The following is a 22789-nucleotide window of genomic DNA, read 5'->3' as shown; positions in this document are numbered from 1 at the left end:
TTGGCAATGACAGGGTTCCTAATTCAGTGGTAATGTTGGGATCATCTGATTTTTATATGAGGTAATCTAAGGCATACTGTTTTCATTATATATAAGGTGTATGTGTACAGTAAATGTTTTATTGAGTGGTCATCCATTGTACTTAATTGTCAGCAAATGTGGCATGTTAACTTTTTACATACTTGAAAAAGTCAAACAATTGAGTATATTGTAAAAATCTTTCACTGAAGTGAAATGTAGATAATTTATAGTTAACAATTGTATTTTGGCTGGACAACACATGGGATGAAACAAATTGCTTTAGAGATTGGAAAGGCAAGTTTCTATGTGAATGGTAAGCATTAACTCGAACTTTCCTTTGTTTACTGAATCTGTGTTGTCTTATGTTGTAAAAGAAGTTCGGGTCATCAATCTTACAGTAGACGTCATGGCAAGATGAGATTTATAGAGATGTTTAAAATTGAAGGTTTAATTAGAGTAAGCAAAGAGAAACTTCCTCAATTGGCTGAAGAATTAATAACTCGATGTTACAGCTTGAAGGAACTTGGCAAAAAAAAATTGGAGATGATCTTATGAAATGTCTACTTACACAACAAATTGGATTCACCACTTGATTGGACACTGAATACACTTGCCAATTCTCACTTTCAAATGCAATCAAATAAATACTTACAGAAGCAAGAAATAAAGGGATATGGGGAAATATTGGAACCATGGGACTAATTGCATTAGTATTCAAAAGAGACTGGCGAGAATAATGACCTTGTTTGTTAACTTAATGTTCTCTGTTATAAATGGTATGTTACCCTTCATTGCGAGGGCTTGGATTAGATGTGTGAAGATGCATTACTGTAATTACATAAAATTTTGGTAATACCATACCTGAAGTATCATGTGCAGTTTTAATCTTGTTAAGTGAGTGCAAAACAGATTCATGTGATAAAGTGTCTATCCTTTTGAATCATAATTAGAATAACACCGAAGGAGGCTATTTGGCTGATCATGTCCATGCTAGTTCTCTCTAGAGCAATCTAGCATTCTCCCATTGTGTCTCTGAAACTTTTCTTCAACCTAATCTTGTAGCTCAACTCCGTACTCCCTTAAACCATGCTGGCAAACATGTTCTGCCTCCTCTCAAGCTCTTCCCAGTGTGTGATGGTCAGAACTGGATGCAGTATTCTAGTTGTGGTCTAACCACGGCTTTCGGCATAACTTCCCTACTCTTGTGCTCAGTATATCTAATTATGAATAAAAGCAAAATACTCAAGCTGTTGGTGGACTGAAATGAAAACAGAAGCAACTGGGCAAACTCGGGTCTGGCTACATCTGTGGAGGGATAAACACAGTTGATATTTCAAGTCCAATATGACTAATTTAGCCAGCTGTCAGGCCTACTGAGTTTCTCCAACGCTTTATATTTTTATCTCTTACAAATCCTTGGGACTTTCAACTGTTTTTCAACTGGGCCTTGGGACTATCCTGGCACCTTCAAAGACCTATATGCATGAGCTCTCAGGTTCCTCTGTCTCTGCATATTCTTTAGATCTCTGCTATTAAGTCGTAATGCCTCATCACATCCCTTCTACCAAAATGCATCAGTTCACAGTTTGTATTAAATTCCATATACCAATTATCTGCAGTATTCTGTTAGCTTATCTGTGTCCTGTTGCCGTGGATTGACATCAGCCTGACTGTTTGCACCTCCAAGTTTGGGATCATCAACAAATTTTAGAATTTTACTTTGTTCGAACATCCAAGTCACTTTATGTTTCAAAGACTGTGTGCTGGCACTGACTCCTGTCGACTAATGGCTGAGAGTGGAGGAGTGTGCTGTTGCTCTTGCCCCACTACACTATGGGCCAGAACATGAAATGATATTTTATCCAGTTACCAAGATGACCAGAGGATATAGTAGATGCGGGTGCCCTTATAACATTTAATGGATGTTTGGACGGGTACATGAGTGGAAAGGGCCAAAGGCAGGCAATTGGAATAATTCAGTTTCAGAAACCGGGTCCGCACAGACTAATTGGACCAAAGGGCCGATTCGGTGCTTTATGACTCTGATTCTACAGCCTGCTTTTTCTCAAGTCTTATATGCTTATAGTAGTGTGACTGTTGAATACCACCAGTGCAACTCTTTTGCATGGATCAAGCTTAATTTTCTTTGTCACTTAACAGATACGGTGACTGTCACCCTGTATTCTTCATTGGATCACTTGAAGCTGCCTTTCAAGAAGCATTCTATGGAAAAGCAAGAGATGTAAGTGACCTTTTTGGGATATTAGCTCAATCTGCATTAATTTTTCAGTCCTTTCATTTGAATAGGTTATGAAAAGAAATTGACAGTTAAGAGTGGCAGTGCCTCTTTCCTTACTCCTCTTCCCCTCACCACAAAACCTGGTTACTGCATAATTAAATACAATCTTTGTAGCTCGGCAACTAGAAGCTCTTAAGACTCGATATTTGGGGTGGTGATCAAAATTTAAGTTGTTAAATGCTCTACTTACAAAAGATGAACAAAAGATAACGTATTATAAACTGCTAATTTGTAACTTAATGGAAAGGGGAACAAAACTTTTGGTCCTTTGAAAGAAAATACCAAGTGCCACAGTGAGCTTCGTAGTGGAGTAAGTGCTTTTAAACTAAATTTGAAGTGCTTTATCTCCTGTCTTGTACTTTAATTAACTTAAAATAGCTTCATTAACTTAAAATGATCTTTTTCGCAATCTCGCCAGGTCATTCATTTCAGCTTCTGTAAAGTTCATTTTACTTAAACTTTACCATTGCGATTTTTTTTTCTTGTTTGTGGCTAACTGTCTTGTTCCAAAGTACAAAAAAATCAAGTTCTTTGTCGGCAGATATTTTTCCATATTTTAATAGGATATATATTTTTAAAAATATTTTGAAGGAGCTATTTTATAAGCACTATCCTTTTGTCAGTGGGCTCATTTAGTGGAAAAGACCGAGCTGAATTTAGATTTTAAATTCTGTAATTAAGCTCTCTGGTAAAAGAAAACAGTCTTAAGTAACCAACCACATAGAAGGAAGGAAAATAATATGATGCTCGAAACTCATTTTGACCTAAATCCACTGCCAGATTTTTTGAACCTAAACTCATTAAATGTTTATTTGAGTGGCTGGATTACCACGGATTTTGAATACCATCAATTGATATATACTTAATCGCTAAGTAAAACACTACACTTGATTAAGTCTTTCTCACGACGCCACTCACAGTTCATCTAATCAGGATGTTTTAAACCGATTATGTACAGACTAGATTGGCCCATTTGACCATTCTTTATCTTTTCCATTTTTACTTGGTGAACTTTTATATTAAAAAAAATTCAATAGTTGAATCCCAACAAATTTCAAGTAATTCAATGTCTAGATTAAAATTTCCACAATGTTTATATAAAATTTCCAAATATGTAATTCTCCATAGACCTCCTATCAAAATAGGTCTAAAGTTTTCAGTTTTACTGCAAAATGTTATTTTTTTAATGAGGAATTGCAGTTTGTTCCATTTAATGGGTGAGTTAGTATTTTGAAAAACATTATTGTACCATTTGAAGTTTAGGCTGATTGTACATTTTATCGCTGAGAGTAGAATCACGCTTTATGTACACGGCAAAGTAAAATGTTTAAATGCTGTGCTTTGGGTTTGTATTACATGGTGGATTTCTCTTGACATGCTATTACCACATATAAGTAAAGTCTCTTACTTAATGTTCAATGCAAACATTTCTGGAAATTTGTGTGTATTTGGATACAGAAAATACTAACAAACACAGACTTACGTTTATATGCAGCATTGTCCATCAATTTGAAGATAAGGTGAATTTGTGTTTACTGTCAAGGATAATAGAGTGTTCATCAAGGATTTATTCTGTAAAATTTAATGACATTGATATGAACATATTGAAGTGACATAACAAATTTGATTTTGTGTGCAAGGAGTTTGTGGCTGCTTATTTATGGTTTGTTCTATTTTGAATAAACACTGGACATCTCATGTGAAAGAATTGGGTTTACTTTACAAATCTAAAAGGTGAAATGGAAAATGCATTTTGTTACCTTGTAGTTTGATCTCTTACATTACTAAAGGAACACCTGAAATCTATCAATGCCAATATAATTTGTTGTCGGGCTATTTAGTTTCTCATTGACTCTTAAACTTATTATTAGTTATGGAATAACATGTGATATTACCAATTAAAGGTACCATACTTTACAAAACATTATAACATATATATTTGAGTTTGGCAGTGAATCTGAGTTGTATGATAGCACCAAAAGGGAGAATGAACATTTGGAACTGAATTGAGATCACATGTGGAAAACCACAAAGTATCACGAACATAAAGTTTGAACCTAATTTATGCACTGTCTTACAGCTGTACTTGCTCTAACATCTTTGAGAGTCTTTATATGAGTCTAAAAACTGTGTTGTAGATGTGCTAACTGACAATTGTGAGACAGGAAGCTGTTCAAGTAGAAAGGCAAAAAGGAATGTAATGGTGGTAGCAGACAGTATATTGACAGGGATTGTCACTGTTCTGCGCTGCAAAGAGCAAGAGTCCATTGCTTGCCTGGTGCCAGGATTCGGAACATCTGTTCAGGGCTGGAGAGGAACCTAGAGTGAGTGGGGAGGGTCCATCCTTTGTACTAGCAACATAGGTAAAATAAGGAAAAAGAAACTGTGTAGTAACTGTCAGGAGCTAAGCACTGAATTAGAAAGCAGAACCTCAAAGGTCCACCTTTCACAAATAAGATGAGAGAGCTGTCTGTGTAACTTAAACACTGGTGTTGAAGTAGTGAGTTCCAGTTCGCAAGGCACTCACACTAATACTGGGGAAAGTGAAGGTTGTGCAGTTGTGATAGCCTCCTCCTAAACCATGCTGAGATGGTTTTCTAGCAAACTGCATAATAAGGGAAATAGAGAGGTTTTTAAATTATATAATGGGGGCAAATGATCAGGTTTGGAAAGATGAGGTGAATAAAAATGTAGAGATGAGAGAGTAAGTATGAATATGGAAAATAATAGACTATGGTAAGGGATAAAAACCGAAAGAACTGCAAATACTGTAAATCAGAAACAAAAATAGAAGTTGTTGGAAAGCTCAGCAGGTCTGGCAGCATCTATGAAGAGAAATCAAAGTTAATGTTTCGTGTTCAGTGACCCTGCCTTAGAATTGTCCTCAGTATTCTGAGGAAGGGTCACCGGACCTGGAACATGAACTTTGATTTCTCTTCACAGATACTTGGAGATCGTGAGAACTGCAGATGCTGGGGAGTCAGAGTGAATAAAGAGTTGAGCTGGAAAAAGCACAGCAGGTCAAGCAGCATCAGATGAGAGTGGGAGCTGATGTTTCAGATCAGAACTGCCAGACCTGCTGAGCTTTTTCAGCAACTTCTGTTTTTGTTTGTGGTAAGAGATAGACTGTATAAGTCAACATGTGACACTAAGGCAACTGAAGTAATCTGTTGTAAGAAATTTTGGCAAATGAAAGAATGTATTCTGATTGACTGCAAGTTGCGAAAAGAAACATCATTCAATCTTTCAATTTCCCAAATTTTGTAGGTGCGTTTTGATGTGAACCGTCATATCTCCAGTCATTGTCCCTCTTTAAAAACAAAAGGGAAATTTAAGATTTTGCGCAAAAATACTTGTGTAGTGCAGTCAAGGAAAAATTTCTGAACTGATGACTCTCGTTGAGAAGCCACTAAAAACCTTGGATGATCTTAAAAAAAAGCGTTTACAGCCAGTAATTGAGGTTGTGATACGAGCCATAAAAGCCCACTTGCTGCTATAGGGTTAAATCTGGATTTAGCACCCATGAAAAGTGACTAATTATTGGATATTTAAAGAAGATTTAATTCCTTGGAGGTAAAACCGAAAAATTTAGATTCGCAAGTAGAGTTAGGATTTCTGACAGTGACTTAGCAGTTCTGGACTATTTCGTGGCAAAGTTAACAACAAGGAAGTTGAGAAATTTCTTCAGAAACAGGTTTACAGTAAGCTGCTCAAAAAATTGGGAATATAAATGACTTATTGGAATTCAAAGTTTGCTTCCAACTGTGAAGTTAATTCCATCTTTATTATTTTCATGATTTGTTTAAGAGGCTCAAGGTTTATTCAGGTTTATTTAACTAAAAAGTTTTGATTGATTCAAATTATTAAAGAAAGCATCAGTGACAAAGGAAAAAGAGCACAAATCTCACCACATAGTTTCAAATTCAACACACAAATATCTGGGATGCAAAGAATAGGTGCAAATGATATCATGGCTGCCATCTTTAATGCAACCAAAAGAAGTCATTCAATGGAATTGACTGAAATCATTTTGAGAAATATTCTACCCACTGACCATTTAAAAATCCTTAAGCCATTTGGAAAAGAATTATCCTCATTCATTTCTGATGATGTCATAATTGTCAAGAAAAATACACATTTTACTTTGGAAACAGCATTTATAACAAAAAAAAACTTTGATAGTCTTCAATTTTATTACTGCAACAATGATCTTTACCAAAATAGAGATTCCAGTACAGCTTTCATCAACTAGGAATACAGCAACAAAACATAATATTGTATTATGGCATCAACATCCTAATGAAGATCATCCAGACCAAGAAAATAATTAACAACTTCAAGTGCCTATCAACAAAGCAACAGAATTCATCACTAGTGATCGTTTGATGAGAAAATTCAACCTTTCAGGTCCATTTGATAGGTCAGTAGATTGACACACATGGAAAGCATGATTGCTAAGATTTTGAACAGTTTCAGGATTGGATACCAAATCAAATGCATAACACGTTAGCACATGTTTCTACTAACAGGGAACATCTTCAGATCTTATATTGTGTAGGGAATGGATAAATGAGAAACAACTTGCATTTGAGAATATCCCTGACCGATTTTGATTAATATTTGACTTAAAGTGCAAATAAGACAGTAGCAGATACCAAGTCTCAGGTGGGTTTGAATTAACTTCATTAACCACCTGTATGTACATCTGAACCATGCAACTTTGGAAACTTACAACAAGAGCTTGTTTGCAATGCTATCATTGTTAGTGTCTCAGATTCATTAGTCACTGACCTTCAATCAAAAGAGAATCTAATTCTTGAATGAGTTGTTTAAATAGCAGTGGATACAGAATATGGAAGATTGTTCATAGAGTCATACAGATGTACGGCATGGAAACATTGATCCAACTCATCCACGTTGACCAGATATCCTAACCTAACCTAGTCCCATTTGCCAGCACTTAGCCCATATCCCTCTAAGCCCTTCCTATTCATCTACCCATCCAAAGAAATATTATGCCACAAATTTCCACTTAATGCAGAGCATCCTTCAGAGAGTGTTGACTTCTAAAAGCACAATAGAATATTCAACCAGAAGAGACCAATCTCTCATCTGAAAAATGTTCTATCTGTGATAACATCAATGTGAACTCCTAAGCAATCTGATGCCACTGAATCTTATCATTGGTGCAGTTCCAATACCTTACATCAGCAAAAGTAAAACTGTTCGGCCTTACACTGGTTATTTATTCACTGCAGATAAGAGGTCACTTTAAAAACTTGCTCAGTCTGAAGAACTAACATGCATATTCTTGGTTTGGAACAGAATGTTGAAGAACAGGTCAATAGTGCAGTAGAGCAAGTTTCTTTATATAAGGGACAACTATCTATTGAAAAACAGTATTATCCTTCCCTAGATGTTATACAGTAACCTGATGTAACTTTGACAGATGTTATCTACATAATTCCTTACCCAACCAAATTTAAGCTTAATGCTGGTGTCAACATCAAGGTTATCTTGGATGGTGCTCTATGGTTTGCTAAAAGTGAAGTATTACGTATGACCCGATTGTGTGCAGCTGGAGGTGTCATACCTTTAGTTAAAGGGATGTTGCATGTAGTAATGATATTCAAAGATCACACAAGAGAAAAGTATGCACCATCAGTAATTAGCAGTCTTACCTGCTGATTAACAAGATTTGCTTTGTCCTCAACCTTCAATATAGAGTACAGAACTCTGAAACACTGCATCTTTGAGATCTGGTATTCCAAACTATTTATAGGACTGGAAAACCTTGAAGCATCCAGCAAAGTTACTTTGAAAACTGCATCATACCAGACTGTCTCTTTACACCTCAGAAATCCCTCATTTCATTAATATAAAAAATTTGGATGACGTAGTCAATTTGGAGTTTACCTTTCTGGTGTCCAAAACAATAGATTGGTACTCAGATATGAGGACAGCTCCCAAGCTCTGGCTCAATATAAATTTCTGTCGATCTTACACAACTCAATAAAGCAATTGCTAGAGTAATTCATCCTGTGTCTACACAACGAAGGTTTGCTGAGGTCTCCATCAGCAGAATATGCGAAGTTGGATGCTTTTTACATAGAGCTGAAAAATTTTTCTGATTGCATTTTGAGCTTCAAAATATCATGATGAGCATTGTAAATTTTTGAGAAAACCGATCTGGTTCACTGACGTCGTTTAGGGGAGGAAATATGCCATCGTTATCTGGTCTGGCCTACATGTGACTCTGGATCCACAACAATTTTGTTAAGGATGGGCAATAAATGCTAGCCTGGCCAATGATGCCCATGTCCAGTGATTGAATAAAATAAAAGGAAAATGCATTATCTTGCAAATGGGAAATAATCTTTGGCCAGTAAGTTGGAGTTCTTTGAGGAGGTAACATGGGTAGTGGATAAAGGGGAGCCAGTGGATATACTATATTTAAATTTCCAGAAGGCATTTGGTGCCACATCAAAAGTTACTGTGGAAAATGAAACTTCATTGTGTAGGGGCCTCATATGGGTATAGATAGAAGATTAGTGGTTAAGAAGAAGCAGAGAATAACATTAATCAGTCTTTCTCGGGTTGCCAAGCTACAGTACGTGAGGTGCCACAGGGATTGTTCCTGGGATCTCAACTGTTCAGATTTTATATAAATGACTTTGGTGAAGGACATTACATTTGCCAAATTTGCAGATGACAAAAAGATAGGTAGAAAATTATGTTGTGAAGAGTATATAAGGAGACTACAAAAAGATCTAGATAGTTTGAGTGGGGAAAGATGTGGAAAATGAAATACAATGTGGAAAAATGTGAAATTGTAATTTTGACAGGAAGAATTAAAAAGAAGCATATTCTTTAAATTGTGAGAGGCTACAGAGCTCTGAGATGCAGTGGGATCTGGGTGTCCCAGCATGTTTATCACAAAAGGTTAGAATGCATCTGCAGCAAATAATTAGGATAGCTAAGAGAATATTATCATTTATTAGGAAGGGAATTGAATACAAAAGTAGGGAGGTCATGCTTTAGTCATATAGGGCATGGAATATCTGCAGTACTGTGTACATTATTGATCACGTCATTTTAGAAAGGACGTAATTGCATTGGAGGAAGTTCAAAGAAGGTTTATCAGACTCCTATCTAGAGTGAGAGGGTTTCTTTAACAGGAAAGTTTGGCTAGGCTCGGCTTGTAATTGATATAATTTAGAAGAGTAGAGAACTTGATTGAAATACAAAAGATGCTGAGTGGTCTTGACTGGGTAGATGTGAAGAGGATGTTTTGTCTTCCGAGCTAGGGTCACTGTTTAAAAATCAGGAGTTGCTCATTTGAAATAGTGATTAGGCATAATCCCTTCTCCAAGGATCATGAGCCTTTGGAACTCTCTTCCTGAAAAGGTGGTGGTCGTAGAGTCCTTTGAATATTTTTAAGGCAAAGGGAGATTATTGTTAAACCAAGAGAGGAAAGGTGGTAAACAGGCATATGGATTTGAGATTACAGTCAGAACAGCCATGATTTTATTGAATCATGGAGCAGGCTCAAGGAGCTGAATGACCTACTACTGCTCACATTTCATATGTTCGTATGACCTTTCTTTCTCCTCTGCCAAGTCTGACTTAGAGTCTTGTAGTCAATGAGATGTACAACACAGAAGCAGACCAAGGAGTGTCAAGTGAATTACGTATTCTAACACTGCTATCCAAGAAAATTAAAATGCAGAGGAAAAAGAACACTTATGGGTTCAGGGCATTGTGCAGGGCAATGTAAAGATGAGCCAGAAAAGGCATGGTGATCCAGTGGTTCACACTGCTGCCTCACAGCACCAGGGACCCAAGTTCAATTCCACCCTCAAATGACTGTCCGTGTGAAGTTTGCACGTTTTCCTTGTCTCTGTGTGGGTTTTCTCCAGTGCTCCGGTTCACTTCCATAGTCCAAAGATGTGTAGATTAGGTGGATTGACCATACTAAACTGCCTGTTTTATCGAGGGATGTGGAGGTTAGGTGGATTACCCGTGGTAAATACAGAATTACACATGTAGGGTAGGGCAATAGGTCTGTACAGGATGCTCTTTCATGTGGACCTGATGGGCCAAATGACCTGCATCTATACTCTAGGAATCCTATGATTGTGTGAAAGCTCTCAATGAAAAAAAAAATCTTAGTATTGCATCTGCCTCATCCGTAAAGCTGCGTAGTTCTGCAAATGTTCTTTCATTGCCATTTCTTTTTGTATGAATTAATTTGCCATGGCACTTTTGCTTCATGGGCAAAAGTGAGGACAGCAGAAGCTGGAGATTAGAGTCGAGTGTGTGGTGCTGGAAAAGCACAGCAGGTCAGGCAGCATTCGAGGAGCAGGAGAGTCGAGACCTGTGGTTCCTGATGTAGGGCTTTTGCCTGAAACATCGTCTGTTCTGCTCGTCGGATGCTGCCTGCCCTGCTGTGCTTTCCCAGCACCACACTCTCAACCCATTGCTTCAAAGCTTTGTTCACTTGTGGCATTATACCAAGGAAGCAACTGATTTTTAAAAAAGCAACAAAATTTAAAACTCTCTGATTTATCATCCTTTATCTTGCTGGCTGTTTATTGGTGTATGTTCTAGAACCCATGCTGTTGCATGGGTTAGAGTTGAGACACTGTATCTCTTTGATGTATCTTTGGAAGCTACTTGGTGCTGCTCACTTTATGGCATTTGGTCAAGAAGAGCTGGACAGACTGGATTTGATATCTCCCTGAGAAGCAGGACTCGAAATAATGCCTACTCTGTTATACCCTGTTAAAAATCACACAACACCAGGTTATAGTCCAACAGGTTCATTTGGAAGCATTAGCTTTCAGAGCGCTGCTCCTTCATCACAAGGATCAGCGCTCTGAAAGCTAGTGGTTCCAAATAAACCTGTTTGACTATAACTTGGTGTTGTGTGATTTTTAACTTTGTATACCCCAGTCCAACACTGGCACCACCAAATCATGAATGTTATACCCTGGTTGATGACACTTCTTCAATATGATAACAGATTTTTGGGTAGTAATAAGCACGCTGAAGTTGATCACTATCAGTTTTTATATTAAATTTTCCAATGTTTTGAAACTAAAAAAGGCTTCCATTTAAATGCTGGAAATCCCAAGTTTCCAGTGATCTGCAAATTCATGAGATACACCAGCTCTTTGGTAGTAGCCTGAAGACATGCATGATGTTAAAAAGAAAACTGAATTCTAAATTTGTTGAAATAGAAAATGCCTTTTCAAGAAGAAAATCGACTTCACGTTTTTAAACCTTTATGTTCAATTTGCTAAATCAAACTGGATTGGCATACCCTTCTCTTTAATTATAGGAATCATACCACTGTAATTGGGCAAAGTTAGTGTTGCTTGTGGCATGTCACATTGTTTCCTCAAAATAGTTGGGTAAAAAGTTGATATCTGGTCGTGAAACCTCTGTTTGCATATTACTCTGTTCAAAAGGTACAAGACACTGTACAGGTTGTGCACTTTTTCAGCAACTAACAATGTGGTTGTGAAATCATTCTAGGTACAATGTAAGCAGTGCATAGTCCGTTTTCCTACGCTACAAGTCACTTCACTGGTTTTCTGTGTTGTATTTGGTGGGTGTGGGATGTTGGGGGGAGCTCAGATAGGAATTTATTCTTAAGTAGTGTGACTGTTTCACAAGACCTTTTCTAATGGCTTACAGTGAAAGGAGAGGAAAGCCTCCGCTTGCCACAAAGCAACAGTACAACAAAGGACAGATTAAGGGTTTAGAAAAGGTCAATGTGGGTTTTTCGCTAACTAAACAGTGTCTTAAATTTTCGTATGCATAAAATAATGAAGTCATCGAAGAGTTTTTAAAGAATTTTTATTTCTTTTTTTTCTGCCTGCATTTGGTTGCCTGCTCAGCAGGGGTGTTTAATCTTTCCAGGCTTTTGAATTGGCCCAATGAATGAATGGGTAGCTGTCTCTCTAGGAGCTTGAAGCTTATTTTGAAGCCTAATCATTGCGCAAACATAGCCTTGCCCTCCTTCTCTAACAACTTTCATACAATAGCAGGGATTCTAGTGGAGTAACCTGGATATTGCACATTGCGCTTTGAAATGTAGAATGGATGAGCAACAGAGCAGCCTGAGACTGATCTTCCTTTTTTAATTAAGGATCACAAGGGCATCACTATATTTTAATATTCTAATCAGCTGTTGTGAATCAGCAGTATGGGACTTTGAAGTTCAGATTTAAATAGGATAATCTGTCATGTTTATACTGAAAACTATAATGATTTCTTCAGCAAAAACTTACACCAGTCACACACTTTAGGGCAATATCTGCTTTTTGTCATTGCTGATGTTGTAACTAGTAAAAATTATGTTGCTTGATATATCCCATTTTGTACAGAATGTTGCAGTATTGTAGATGTCCATTCACAGGATGTGGGTGCCAACATTGCTCATTGCCCTTGGGAAGGTGGTGGTGAACTACCTTCCTGCACTGCTGCAAATCATATGGTGAAGGCGCAATAACAGTGCTGTTGAGGAGATCCACTAATTTGATCCAACAACAGTAAAGGAACAGTGGTATAGTTCAAAGTCAAGATGTTGTGTGGCTTTGAGAGTACTTGAAGTGTGTGGTTTTCCTGTGAACCTATTACTTTTGGCCTTCTCGGTGTTTGAAAAGTACTGTCAAAAGAACTTTGATGAGTTGCTGTGCAACTTGAAGTTTACTGCTGCAGTTGTGCATTGTTCTTGGAGAGAATAAATATTTAAGGTTGTGAATAAGGTGCCAATGAAGTGTGCTGCAATATTCTTAACTTTCTTGGAACTGCAGCCATTCTGTGAAAAGTATTCCATCTCATTTCTAATATGTGCCTTCTAGATAGCAGCCTGGCTTTGGAAAGTCAGAGCTGAATTGCTTACCACAGAATTCCCATACTTGTATTGAGCTCCCCCCACCCCCTTCAGCTTCTGCCCCTCCAGCAAAAACAATCCATGTTTGTCTAACTTCTCCTCATAGCTAACACACCCCAATCCAGGCAACATCCTACTAAACCCCTTTTGCGCCCACTCCAAAGCTTTCATATCCTTCCTATCGTGTGCAATCAGAACAGCGCACAATACTCCAAATGTAGCCTAACTAAAGTTTTATACAACTGCAACATGGCTTCCCAATTTGTATACCAAAGCCCTAAGCGGTGAAGGCAAGCAAACGATACACCTTCTTTACCATCTTGTCCACTTATGTTACGACTTTCAGGGAGCTGTGGACTTGCATCCTAAATCCCTCTGTATATCAATGCTTCTGAGGGTCTTGCCATTTACTTTATGCCTTTCTTTTGCATTTGACTTCCCAAAATGCATCACCTTACACTTGTCTAGATTAAACTTCATCTGCCATTTCTCCAGCAAACATTTCAACTGATCTGTATCCTGCAGTATTCTTTGACAGCCTTCCTCACTTCCATAGCTCCACCAATTTTTGTGTCATCTGCAAACTTACTAATCAGATCACCTACATTTTCATCCAAATCACTTATATATGTTATAAACCACAAAGGTCCCAGCACTGATCATTGCGGAACACCATTGCTCACAGACCTTCAGTCAGAAAAAGACTCCTCTAATGAAATATCTCCACAGAGGCTGGTATCCTGTCACCAAGACTCCCTTTACTTACATGTGGAGAATCCTTGACTTTGATCCAACTCTTGAGTGAACAGAATGTCTGACACTCTTGTCCTTATCTGTCAGCCAGAGCTCCTTGCTTGGATTTGATTAACGACCCCAATCAGAGAACTCCTATTCTATGAGGTCTACTTGGCTGACCTCATATCCACAGCTCACCCCTGTCTTCTCTGACCAAGCCAATTTTGTATCCAAGTTGCCAACTCACCATGGGTTCCATGTGACTTAATCATGTGGACCAGTGTAGCATGAGGGACATTATCAGATGCTTTAGGAAAGTCCATGTCGATAACATCCACTGCTCTACTCTCATCAATCATCTTCATCACTTCCTTAAAACGCTCAATCAGATTTGTGAGACAAGACCTCCCCTGCACAAAGCTGTTGCTGACTGACCTTAATAAATCCATTATTTTCCAAATGTGAATAAATTCTGTCCATGAGAATCTTCTGTTATAATTTTCCAGTATTGATACAAGGCAAACTTACCTATAATTTCGTGGGTTAGCCCTGTTGCCCTCCATAAACAAATAAACAACATTGGCTATTCTCCAGACTTCTGGGACCTTGCCTGCACCTAAAGTGGATACAATGTTCTTTGTTAAGGTCCCAACCTTGCCTCCATCAGTATTCTGGGATAAATTCCATAAGGCATGGGATTATCTGTTCAATGTTTTTCAAGACACCCAACGCCACCGCCTCCTTCATATCAACATACCTCTCCCTGATTTTAACATTATCCGTTTCCTCCTCCTTGGTGAGTATTGATGTGATGTACTCATTAAGGACTTCAACCACTTTCTCTGGCTGCATGCAGACATTCCCTCCTTTGTCCTTGAGTGATTTACCCTTTGCCTGGTTACCCTCTTGCTCCAAATTTATATTAAATGCTTTGGGATTCTCCTTAATCCTACTTGCCAAGGGCAACTCATGGCCCCTTCTTGCCTTTCTAATTCCTTGTTTAAATTATTTCCTGCTTCTTTTACATTCCTCAAAAGGCCTTAACTAATTTCAGTTTCCAAAACCTTACATATGCTTTGTTTTTTCTTTTTGACAAAATTTTCAATATCTCTCATCATCCAGGTTTCCTGAATCTTGTGATCCTCATCTTTCATTCTCATAAGTACATGTTGGTTCTGAACTGTCATCAAGTAGCCTTTAAAAGACTTTCACATGTCAGATGTGAATTTAACCTCAGACAGCTGTTCCCAATCTAATTTATCCTGGTCTGACCTAATACTATTGTAAATAGGCTTCCCACAATTCAGCACTTTAACTTAAACATCAATGTTATCCTTATCCACAACTATCTTAAAATTTATGGAATTATGATCACTGTTCCAAAAATGCTCCCCTGCTGAAACTTTGATCATCTGACTAGGCTCATTTCCCAATGCTAGGTTTAGTGCAGCATCTTCCCGAGTTGGACTATCTCGATATATATTTTCAAGAAACCCTCCTGGGGATGCCTAACAAGTTCTGTCCCATCTAAGCCCCTGGCACGAAGAGTGTCCCAATCAATACTGGAGAAATTAAAATCACCCACTATAACAATTGCCTTTCTATCTTTCCATAATCTGCCTCCATATCTATTCCTCTGTTTTCCACTGGCTATTGGGAGGTCTATAGTATGCCTCGCATAGTGATAAGGCCACAGAAATGCCTGTCTGTGCCCCTGACTGACCTTTCATGTTCCTGAATTCTACTCATATGGCCTCACTGAATGAGCCCTCCAAGATGTCCTTTTTTTAGCGTAGCTGTGAAATCCTCCTTAACCAGTAATGCAACTCCCCCATCCTTTTATATCCCTCTCTATCATGTCTGAAATATCTGAATCGTGGAACGTTGAGCTGCTTGAAACAGGATTTGAGCTGGGCAAATCAGCCATGATCTTGTTGAATGGCAGGGCAGACATGAGGGTTGAATCACCTTCTCTACTCCTGTTTCTTATGTTCTTTTGTATTGTATATTATCCCTGTATTGGTGCACAATTCCAAATCAAAGAAATCATATGCTGCTTATTGCAAATAGTTGATGATATAGCTTTTGCACATCCACTTGCTTGCCAGATTTTATCGAGAGATTGCAGCATAATTTAAAAGTCAACTTTCTTTTACATAAAATTTGATTTGTTTTCTATTTTTGTTGACATTAAACTAATAAATGAATGATTTAAACAGGTTATGATGTAAAGATTTGCTAATTAACAGCTTTTGTCTGCAATTCGTAAAGATCTTGATCCGAGCACAATCCAAATTTAAGCACAGCATTTCTTAGCAAACACATTATACATTTCTCACCATTTCATAATAAAATGAAAAATTAATGTCCCATTAGCATCAGAAATTGAGCAAAGCCCTTTGCTGCGTAAAATAAATCAAAATATCTGTTTACTTTATCACAGCCTGAGAATCAAGGCACTTCAAGGGAGCAAATGCCTAAATGTTGCAACTCTTTTTAGGAATTTATGTTAAGTATATGAAATTACAAGATATAGAAATTATAGAGCTGTTAGAACATTAAGAATAACTGGAGAAACTTTCAATTTGGAAACAAACATTGTTTTGTGAATTGTATTAGCCAAAACGGGATTTAGTTATCTATGCTGTACTATCTTTGCGATTTATGAGATTTTTTCAGTATTAGTTTGTAAGGATAAAATGGACAAAGCTTCCTGTACATGAGACGATCTGAGAGTTATGTGAAAATTTCCCGTTTCAGCGATTGCATTCTGTATAGGTTTTTTGTTAATGAAGGCGTTCTGAAAAGCATGTTTTGTATAAGGAAGGAAGTTACAGGAAGTGTAAATTATTCATAGTTTTGCAGTCACTAATCTGTGCTTTTTTTTAAATCAGAGAAAGCTGCTTGCCATCTACCTCCATCATGATGACAGTGTTCTTACAAATGTGTTCTGTTCCCAACTGCTGTGTGCTGAATCTATTGTCTCCTACCTCAGTCAAAATTTTATCACTTGGGCATGGGACATGACAAGGGAATCTAATAGAGCAAGGTACTCAATTTTATTTTCTAAACTTACATGTTTTAAATAGTTTACTATTTCTTCTTAACTCTGTATGAGCAGAAAAATTGTGATCTGTTATCAAATGTTGCGATGAAGGGAAAGTTAACCTGAAAGTGAATATTGTGCTGCCCTGTTTTTATTAAGAGAATATTTTAATATATCCATTTTATGTGTGAGAATTTTATTTGATAGTTACTGATATAGAATGCTCATTAGCAGTGTTATTAATATCACTCAGGATTGTGACTTTGGACCCCTGATGTAGAGTTCCATAATCTTACCATGCAAGACATTGACATTTACCCAGTATGTTCCCCAGGGCATTGCCTTCCTCAACCCATCCTAAATTAATGGAAACAAAAGCAAGAAATTGTGAAGACTCTAAATCTGAACTAAAAACAGTAAGTGCTGGGGTAACTCCGATCAAATAGCATCTGCAGAGAGAGAAGCAGAATTAACCTTCTCAGTGTTGCAAATGTGATCTTTTTTCCAATACCCCACATTGACTTTATTGCTGCTACTGCACCCACCTCCTGCCAAGACACATGTTCTGCCACAGAAGTTTGCCTGCAAAATTTTCCCTCGCTCTCTATAACTCACTCTAACCATCGAAGCAATAACCTCTACATTGCATATTCACTTACTTGGAACATCTTGCCATATGCATCAGTGGTTACAACTGTGCCACCAACTTTCATTTCCATTAATAGTGGTCTCTCTCATGTTCCAAGAAGAAAGCAGCATATAGCACTGCACAAAGAATCAAAAAGAGTGTGAGCTGTCTGACTTGACTGAGAGGCTGACTGACTTTGTCCAAACTTTTGGATTGATATCAGAGGCTGCTCTTGACTTACTGTGCCAGGACTCTCTCACCGAAGTCGAAACTTCTTTTGACTTGACTGAAAATAGCTGACAGCTGTGAAAAGATTCCTGGCTTTGTGACTGTGCAATAAAGTAGGACAATATTACGGTCCTTTGAGCCTGACATCTCTGTCTGAGGGACGAGATGCAAAACGACAAAACAAAGTGAATGAGCACAATAAGAGCAAACAAACAGGCTAGAGATGCAGCCTTGCCTAGCTCATGGGACCATGTTTTAGCTGCAGCATTGGAATGATAACTGCCAGAATCCACAATGGAGGCACTTTGGAACAAGTGGGCGAGCTGATATCACCAGGTTTCTGCTCTGACTTCCATGTTGAGAAGTGTTAGTATCCGGTTTTCTTAAGGTGAATGGTATGACAAAGTGCCACATAATAATTTGGTGAAATCTGCTGTTAGTAAAGTTGTTCTTTGTAGCCAAAGGGCATAATGTGAAATGATGTGCAGTGCTTTGGTCCTCTGGCAGGAGGTTCCGTGTGGCCCCTTAGTAAACTGTGTTCCAGCTGACATCTTAAACTCAGGCATGATTTCACCAACCGTAGCCATACATTCTAAGAAAGAATGCGACAAATTTGCATTAGTCCTTGACTTTCTTTCATATTACATTTGATTTTTGTCATAGTTTATTTGTTTTCTATTATGCTCTGAGACACTATATAATATTACTAAGAGAAACGGCAGGCAACATACAGAGAAAGAGGCACAGCAGGTCAGGCAGCATCTGAGGATCAAGAAACTGGATGATTCAGGCATAAGGGTCTTGCTCCTCAGATGCTGCCTGACCTGCTGTGCCTTTTCCAGCGCCACACTATATTGACTTTGACTCTCCAGCATCTGCAGTCCTCACTATCTCCTAGCATACAGAGAAAGAAAATAAAGAGTCTCTCGCAAGAAAGCAAAAAATTGTTAGAGAGTGACAGAAATTAAGAAAGAGAAGTGCTGCAAGTCAGAGGCCAAAAATCTTAAAGCAGGATTTCATTGATGATTCTAATCATAATGAGTCAGACTTAGATCTTGGTGGTAGGTGAGAGGTATGTAAATATTGTGGTGCAACAATGTGGAAAGAATGTGTTGATCAAATGGTAAATTCTGATTGCCACCTCTAAGTGAGCCATCTGAATGTTCTTTGGTCAAGAACAATAACAAAATCAAAACACTTCTTGAAAAGAAGTACCAAGTCAAATCAGCAATAAGTTTCTTTATATTGGCTCAAGAAATAAACAAGATCATCACATAGAATATTTAATCTTTCAACAAACAATGAAATTACAAAGATTGGTTCTACAGATGTTGCCTTTGCCACTGATCATGAAATATTCAGAGTATTAACAAACATTGAATAAATAGTCATGGTGTAGATTCTTATCTTGAAAATGTTGAGAGTGAAGGAGATCACAGAAGAAGGTCATTGGGCACATTGTGTATGTGTTGGCCCTCTGAAGTCATGTTTCATGGATTGCCATTCTCCTGTCGTCTTCCTGTATTCTTGCACATATTTCCTTTTCGGATAAGCTTAATTACCTTTCAGATGTATCGTCTCAACCTGCCAGTAGTCACAGGGTATAGAGATGATAGGGAGAAATCACATAATAAAAAATGTAAATCTAATTAAAATAGTTTAAAGCAGAAAGTAAATGAAATAAATTCATTACAAAAGGAATATATTTTGTCCAATAATGTATTTGAAAATAATTTGTTGTGCATTTAGATATTTGTATATTGGTCACCTTACTTGAGGAAGAATGTAAATATGTTTAGGCAGTTCAGAGAACGTTCACTAGACTAATACCTGGAAATGGCTGGGGTGTCTTCCGACAAAACTTTAGACAATCTAGATTTGTATTCATTTGGAACTTAGAAGAGTAATAGTCAGCTGGATTAAAAGATATAAAACTCTAAAGCAACTTCACAGGGTAGATGGTTCCTCTTGTGAAGACTCAAATATCAGGGGTCACTCATTTAAAAAGAGATGAGACATTTTTTTTTTCCTGAGGGTTAAGTGCCTTTGAAACTGTCTTGCTTAAAAAAAAAAGTAGTGAAAGCAAAGTCTTTGAGTTAGATAGATCCATTGTTAACCAGGAGTATGAAAGGTTATTAGTGGTAGTTGGGAAAGCAGATTTGAGATTACAATCAGACCAGCCATGATCTTATTGAATGGTGGAACAGGCATAAGGGGCTGAATTTCCAGAGGCTCAAGGGAGGCTCCATTAATATTCCCATCATCAGTAATGGGACAACCTGCTAATCATTGCAAAAGATAAGGCTGAAGTATTTGCAACAATCTTCAGCCAGAAGCACTGAGTGAATGATCCATCTCAGCCTCCTCCATAGGGCTCCAGCCTCTCAGATGTCAGTTTCCAGCCAATTTGCTTGTGATTCTAAGAAATGATTGGGGGCACTGGATATTGCAAAAGCTATGGACCCTGACAACATTCCAGCAATAATACTGAGGATGTGTGCTTCAGAAATTTCCACACTTCTAGCCAAGCTGTTACAATACAGCTACAACACTGACATCTACCTGACAATTTGGAAAATTGCCCAGGTATGTCCTGTACACCAAAGAAAAATCAAATCCAATCCAGCCAATCATCGCCTCATCAATTTACTCCCTGTCATCAACAGTGCAATCAAGCAGCTACTGCTCAACAATAATTGTTACACTAACAGCCAGTTTAGGTTCCACCAGGGCTGTTCACCTCCTAACCTCATTACAGCCTTGGTTCAAAATGGGCAAAAGAGCTACATTCCAGAAGTGAGGTGAGAGTAACTGCCCTTGACATCAGGATAGTATTTGACCAAGTATAACATCAAGAAGCCCTATCAAAATTGGAGTCAGTAAGAATGAGAGAAAAGACTCCGCTGTTTAGAGTAATAGGTTGCATTAAGACAGATGGTAATGGTTGTTGGAGGTGCTTCATCTCAGCTCGAAGGCATCTCTGCAGGAGTTTCACAGGGTATATTTTCTGAGCAATCTGTTCAGAGATGTTATTACACACATCTGAACCCAGGTCTCCTGGCTCAGAGGTACAAACAGTACTACTTTGCCACAAGAATCATGAGTTGCTCAGGGTAGTTACCTATGCCTGCCATCTTCAGCTGTTTCATCAACACTATTCTCTTCATAATGTCAGAAGTCAGAATGTTCATTGATGATTGTGTAATGTTTGGGACCATTCACAACTCCTCAGATACTGAAGCAGACTCTGTTCAAATGCAGCAAGATCTGGCCAATATCCAGGCTTGCAAGTAACATCGGTGCGACATAAATGCCAGACAATGACAAACTCCTGTAAGAGACAATCTAACCACTGCACCTTGTCATTCACTGACATTACCATCACTGAATCCCCCACTATCAACATGGATTACCATTGACCAGAAATTGAACTGGACTAACCGTATAAATACAGTGGTTACAGAGCAGATCAGAGGCTAGGAATCCTACAGCAAGTATCTTACCTCATAATCCCCAAGGCCTATGCACCATCTTCAAGTCACAAGTCAGGAGCCAGATTGAATGTGCCCCACCTGGATAAGTGCAGCTTCAACAACACTCAAGAAGCTTGACACTATCCAGGACAAAGCCTGCTTGATTGGACCCACATCCTCAAACATTCACACTGTCAACTGTTGATGGACAGAAATAGCAGTATTTGCCATCTACAGGATGCCATGAAAAAATGCACTTAAATACCATAGCATCTTCCAAACCAACAGCCACTACCATGTAGAAGAAGAAGGCAACTGATACATGACAACACCATGATTTACATGTTCGTCTCCAAGCCACTCATCATCCTGACTTATCACCGGGTCAAAGTCCTGGAACTCTGTACCTAATGGCATTGTGGGGGGTACTTACACCAATGAACTGCAGCAGCTCAAGAAGGCAACTCACCACTGCTATCTTGAGGGTAATTGGGCAATAAATGCTCGACCAAACGAATGGATTGAGAAGGTGTCGTATTCAGTGGCATCTTCTGCTTTGGTTTTACAACAGCATGCAAATGTGTTTCGCAATGTGATAATAACTAGGTAATCTGTTTTTGTGATTGTGATTTAGGGCCAGATATTGGCCTGAGCACTAAGGATAACTCTCCTGCTGTTCTTCTAACAGTAATTTAACATATTTTAAGCTTGGAAGGAACTGGCAGTCTGGGTTTCAGTTTCATGCTTCTTACAAAAGTTGGAAGCTCTGACTTTGCACTATTCACTCCTTACTGCACTGGACTGTCAACTCTGATTTTCATGCAGTCAGGCTCTGGGCTTGGACCTGAAAACAGAGTCTTGAAAATCAGAGGTGAGAGTGCTACTAATGAAGCAACAGTTGACACACACTTTTGTTTGGCTAGCCTTCTTGGTCAGCAGAGCTTTCCATCACCTGTACGAGTGTTCATCCAAAATTAAGGCTCAAGTTGGTGACTGTGTCCCAGTTATCTGCGCTGATGTCTACCAAACCCATATCTTATTTGCAAGCATGAATATCCAACTGACCATGATGTAGTAACCAGTCATTGTACAGGAGATCTTTGGATGCATGATAGCTGAATGCACAATAAATGTTACTGAGCCAGTGCAGACATTGTTGGCTGAGTAATGGGTGTATGCAAATGAAATTAGTGTACTCCAGCACCTTGGAGCTGATAACCTTAACCAGCAGTGAGGTGTTGAGCATTGTGCATTGGCTTGAATGTAGGAGTTGCCAGGAAGGTAGCATATTTAGATAACAGATGTCTTTGCATTCACAGATTTGTTGGACAGGGTTTAGTCTTTTATCCATTAATTCTCCTGAGGAATGCACAAAACAGTGAAGATATTTGTCCATAACTAAGGGTTTGATTCATGAATGCCATGTTGACATAGCGGTGCAGTGTCTATATGGGGG

At 38.3% G+C, this 22789-nt stretch overlaps 1 protein-coding gene across 2 annotated transcripts in view; it reads left to right on the top strand.

The window, feature by feature from the left end:
- faf1 (Fas (TNFRSF6) associated factor 1) overlaps positions 1-22789 on the top strand; it is a 415349-nt gene that overhangs the window by 287575 nt on the left and 104985 nt on the right. For both annotated transcript variants that reach the window (XM_043699222.1, XM_043699221.1), the window contains 2 exons: positions 2182-2263; positions 16853-17007. In XM_043699222.1, the coding sequence (XP_043555157.1) occupies positions 2182-2263; positions 16853-17007 (237 nt within the window). The remainder of the gene's footprint in view (positions 1-2181; positions 2264-16852; positions 17008-22789) is intronic.

This window comes from Chiloscyllium plagiosum, chromosome 11 (assembly GCF_004010195.1).
Source record: "Chiloscyllium plagiosum isolate BGI_BamShark_2017 chromosome 11, ASM401019v2, whole genome shotgun sequence".
NCBI lineage: Eukaryota > Metazoa > Chordata > Chondrichthyes > Orectolobiformes > Hemiscylliidae > Chiloscyllium > Chiloscyllium plagiosum.
Note: the sequence above shows the minus strand (reverse complement) of the source record. Positions and strands in the feature narration are given on the sequence as shown.